The sequence below is a fragment of the Hyalella azteca genome, unplaced genomic scaffold (genome assembly GCF_000764305.2).
Source record: "Hyalella azteca isolate HAZT.00-mixed unplaced genomic scaffold, Hazt_2.0.2 contig5828, whole genome shotgun sequence".
Taxonomy (NCBI): domain Eukaryota; kingdom Metazoa; phylum Arthropoda; class Malacostraca; order Amphipoda; family Hyalellidae; genus Hyalella; species Hyalella azteca.
In genome coordinates this window covers 155,851-160,921 of record NW_025936008.1, presented here as the reverse complement: position 1 = coordinate 160,921, position 5,071 = coordinate 155,851, and the positions used below count along the sequence as shown (strand labels likewise).

Here is a 5,071-nt window from a genome sequence, read left to right as displayed (position 1 = left end):
CCCTAGGACTAAGTTGTTCATAACTAGTCCTGTTTATTTCGATATAATGTTAGGTCTTGTTTAGGTTTTATGTCTGTCTTTGAATTTTGACTTTTAAAGTGATTTTATTCATTTTTAGTTTAGTCGAACTGATGATGGAGCTGGACTCCGAAACGTTTTCAATATCGATATGGTGAATTTTCTTGGCGTTTTCTTTGCTTTTAAATTCCTTGTGAACTTGCGATATAAGCAGACTAATGATATAAGTAATTATTTGGAACCTGATAATCGAACCAAAATATATATTATCAAGAGGTCTTGAATAAATTGATGTACCAATTGAACGCTCGTACTTAAACTTGGGAAATTATATTTTCATAGTGGAGGAGAGAAAAATATATCTTACGTCTTACTACGTTGTTATAAATTGTAAGATTAGTTTCGCATTTTTCTCATACTTTACTACAATGAAAATCCGAAAAAATTTTCATGAATATTAATTTTGAACTTCATATGAAAATATAACTCATCTATTCACATCGCAGGCACTCCTGATCCATGAAATTAATTCAAGTATTAACAGCTTTCAATCCGGGGTACTGGAATCAAGGAAATGAATAATATTTTACATTCAGTTCTTTAAGAAGCAGCTGCATTTCAATTATATCACTTACAGGGACACATAAATTACTATGAGCATAAGAACACCACAGCTGTGATCCTCATGTACAGACTTGAATGCCGGTGAGCGACAGAACATTATTGCTGACATCTTATGGTAAACTTCGCGTTACAATTGCATAATTAAGTAGCGCCGAAGCGCAACCTGAAATTCAGCACAGCAGCTGTCAACGTCTGAGGAACTCGAAATGATGACCGCGGCCCTGGTCCTGCTGCTGGTGCTCCTGCAGGGGCCCACGGCGCGGGCTGGCCTCAACGACACCGTGGCCTCCCTCATCCACGTGGGCCTCAACGACTTCGACACCGGCGTAGTGGTGAGCTAGTTTTTGCTTTATTCAATTAGTTTTTCTTTATTTTTAAAATAAATATTATTTGGTCATATTTAAACACTTTTCTTTACACTTTAGAAACAATTGAATATTTTTTCGGAGGCAGTGGATATAATGGCAATCCACAGGTTCAATGACTAGAATAGAAACGGTTATATTTGAACACTTTATTGTACGAACATCACATTAATCCTTAATACATGAGGAACGTAGAACTCAACTTTCATGAAACATTATATCGGACAATGATTAAACTTCCATTCACTGGGATAAATTTCACGTTCATAATTCTCCTATCCTATCCGCATCCTTCTTATCTCGATTCTAACGGTCACTAAAACGTTATTAAATATTCTATTTCTCACTAAGAATAAATTTACAATACGTACTGTAGGCCTACATATTTATTAAAATACTAATATTTGAACAATAAAGTGCCGCTGATATCAAGACTTCTATGCGGTACCAAAAGAAAAGGATTTAATGCCGGATTTGCGTCACATTTTAAAGTTATAAAATCTTCGTGACTAAGAATTTAATAAACTTGAAATGAATATTTTTGAAATAAACTATAACAATTGAAAATCGAACACTGCAAACGTGTTTTCAGTGACGTGTTTATTCCCAACGGGCTGCGAGGAATTTTTCCCGCATTATTTACATTTGTATTAATTTCGAGTAAGTAATTGCCAGTTATACTTTTCGGAAACATATAGTAATTCGAAAATGTATCAATAACTATATATAAAACATAAAGAACATTTCTGGAGGTGAAAATGTAACTAGAACTTACTAAATAAACTTATGTACTAAAAATTCTATTCTTGAATCTAGAAACACATTATGCTCGGAATCTCCATGAGCGCGCAACATTAAGCTTGTTGAGGTCAATGCGTTAGAACTTATAAAATAAACGCGATGTCACTACAGTTTAGTGCACGGCATAAGGATATGTTCTGGACTTTACTCCAGAAAAAAAACTGTTTTGACTGCAAATTATCTTGCAAATAAACTATAAATTTCGGGAAAGCTGAACTTTGGAAGGAAATTAAGAATAATATGAGTTAACTGAATGCCAACTGCACACATTGAGTGCCTCGCAACAGATGCAGAGATGCCAGCTGAACGCTCTGAGTTCTCTGACCTCAAAACATTTTTAACATTTGTCTTCACAAGATAAGTGAGCCTTATTATTATTTCAATCTTTTACGATTACGAAGAAACGTTTAAATATAATGGAACAACTATTCCTGTTGTGTTGGGTCATTCGAATATCCAAATAATAAATCGGGGTGTAAACCTGTCGTAACTTATTTCTTTTTCCGGAGTGAGAACAGAATTTACAAGCGTGTTTATGTTGTCCATTGAAACTGCTTCATCCGTCTCTGCAGTTTGCATAGCGCAGGATTGAAAATCCCATTCTTGTTGGCCTTGAAGTCAAATTTTAGGTTTTGCAGCCAGTCATTCAATGTTGGCCCTGTTTTTCTAACAATAAAATACAAATTTGCAAAGAAAATCTATCGAGAATTCATATACACGAATTCTCGATCATGTCAGTCATGTCTTCATGCCGAAAGACCGACATGACTGGTCTTACGAAGAGAGCATCGACATCATTGATCAAAGATCGCAATAACCTCATCTTAACTCCGTTCAAATTAATTTCAGATGAAAACTTATTCGTTTGTATTCGGTAATTTTTGTTCCAGTGTATAACGTAATTTTTAAGAGTAAGATGCATTTGAATTCACAAAGATTTTGCTATGACTTTAACTTAATGTTCGTAACGGGATGACTAAACCAAAAATCAATAGTAATCCGACCAAGCAAATTTGAAAAACTAATTTATTTGATGTGAAAGAAAACCATGCTTCGCTTTGAAAATCGTGTTACATTTTTTTTGTCTACATAATAAGTAGTAGACAATATCAAGTAGACATGGTAAGTAGACTAAGTGAGTAGACTAAGTGTTACTAATCCAAAAATCTTATTAGTAACACTTTATTTTAAGAAAAGTTCTCCAATCTGGTGCATTATACTACAGCGCCGATGTCTCCCTGTGCGGGTCTAAACCTCAGCGTCTCCGATTAATCCTATGAAATGGAACAAAGCTATAAAAGTATAAAATTAAATGATTGAAAGTACACCGAAATGAAGTGCAGATTAACTTGATAAGTGACCTCTTCTCTAATTTAGTGCGAATTTTGTTGACTAATTTTGCTTATTTCCCCTGAAGGTGCACAAGTATCCGGGAATGAGCGTCATCCGCTGCTCTGCCATTGCGATGACGATTCCAAACTTGACGTCGGTGTTTTGCATGACCAGCGAGAGGGAGTGTTGGGTGCCGGAGGTGTTCTTACCTGCAGGATACGACAACGCAGGAACCGGTCCTTCTCTCCACACCTGCTACACCACGGCAAAACCACTCTTTGATAAAGGTAAGTGGGGCGACAGCGCCATGATGTCATCGAAGACATGCAGCCACTCTTGCACTAAAGTACTATCACGATCAGAGTTACACTACAGAACAATTGCCTCTATAACTTTCCTTATATTGAATAGGTATTGCAATTCGGGGCTGTAAATGGCTTTCATGATCTCAGACTGAGCGCATAACGTATAAAGATTCAGTAAGGCAGTGCGATTGATGTCCTCAGCCGCGGCTCTGGCTGCTTGTAACAACAACCCGGTTGGTTGCTGTCCATGGCCCTTCGTAAGAATCACCAACGTGGGATGCGTCTTCACGAGCTCCTGGTTCTTCCCCATTCTACCGTACCCCATCGCACAGGCCTTCTGCAAGAGCTTGTGGCCTACAGGCGACCTGTACTCCAAACCCTCCGGCGTCATAAATTTCAACGCTCTGAACAACTACCTCGACTCGACGGGTGAGTTGCCTCGACATGAGGGTGAATGGTCTGGACATAAGGGTGAAAGGTCTCGACATGAGGGTGAATGGTCTCGACATGAGGGTGAATGGTCTTGTGAATGGTCTCGACATGAGTGTGAATGGTGTCGACATGAAGGGTGAATGGTCTCGACATGAGGGTGAATGGTCTCGACACAAGGGGTGAGTTGTCTCGACGTGAGGGGTGAATGGTTTCGACAAGAAGGGTGAGTTGTCTCGACACGACAGGTGAGTTCATGTGCGACTTGCACAAATTCTATAAATGCTTAGTGTAAAATGTATTAAATATTTATCAAATATTCAGCGGAATGCCTTACAGATCAAAAACACAAAGACCCCGACCTGTTGTGTTTACAATGCCACCTGAAGAACTCTCCTATTTAGCTTTACGATTGGATTTTGAAAAAAAGTGAGGTTGGAAAAGAATTGTTTGCTTATTGGAATCGGAGATGCATACAAGTATTTGGGTATGCTGTGCAATAAACTCGTGAAGCTTTTCTTCTTCTGAGTTAAGGACTGTGTCTAAGAAACCTGCACGCTCCTAGTGATATTTAAAATTATTCTTACTCCAGTAGAAGATTAGTCTCATTTTTTCTCTCACCAAAATTTACATTGCAATCATCTAAGGAATTAGCATTTTTAGTTCCTCTGCCAATTGACGTGTGGGTTGGGGCCACATCCAGCCCTGGGCTGCTCGACTACCGGTGGGTGGACGGCTCAACTGTGAGTTCCTCAAACTACGCCTCCTTCCCAGATATTCCTGCACAGCCTGACAAGAGAATTCCTTTATCACCCTTTGCGACCCCGGGCGTCGACTGCCTGCTGGTCATGCGCATCAGTCTTACTCATAAGCTCGGAGATGACTGGTGCTACAAACCTGCATATTACTTGTGTGAAATTAAATAAAATTTCGGCCCTGCGATGTCAAGCTAGGAACAACTCGCACATCTACAAATACTATGTGATTACTTTCGTGAGCAGAAACTTTTTTCAAGCTGGGTGAGCAACTCACGAACGTAGAAATAGTACCTGGTTTCCGTAGCGAGCAGAAACTTTTGAACCTTTGGCTACTCACCAAGCGGATTAGTAAAAAACGTTGTATTAATAAACATCATATTATATAGGTTTCTATTAGAGGCAGAAATTCATCGAGTGACATTTTTAAAACACTGTGCGC

General features: G+C 38.7%; 1 protein-coding gene across 1 annotated transcript; it reads left to right on the top strand.

The window, feature by feature from the left end:
• Window positions 1–3,241: 3,241 nt before the first annotated feature.
• LOC125177930 lies at window positions 3,242–5,071 on the top strand. The gene is made up of 3 exons (XM_047880657.1): window positions 3,242–3,427; window positions 3,647–3,874; window positions 4,538–5,071. The coding sequence occupies exons 1-3, from the start codon at window positions 3,244–3,246 to the stop codon at window positions 4,798–4,800; spliced, it is 675 nt and encodes a 224-aa protein (XP_047736613.1). The 5' UTR covers window positions 3,242–3,243; the 3' UTR covers window positions 4,801–5,071.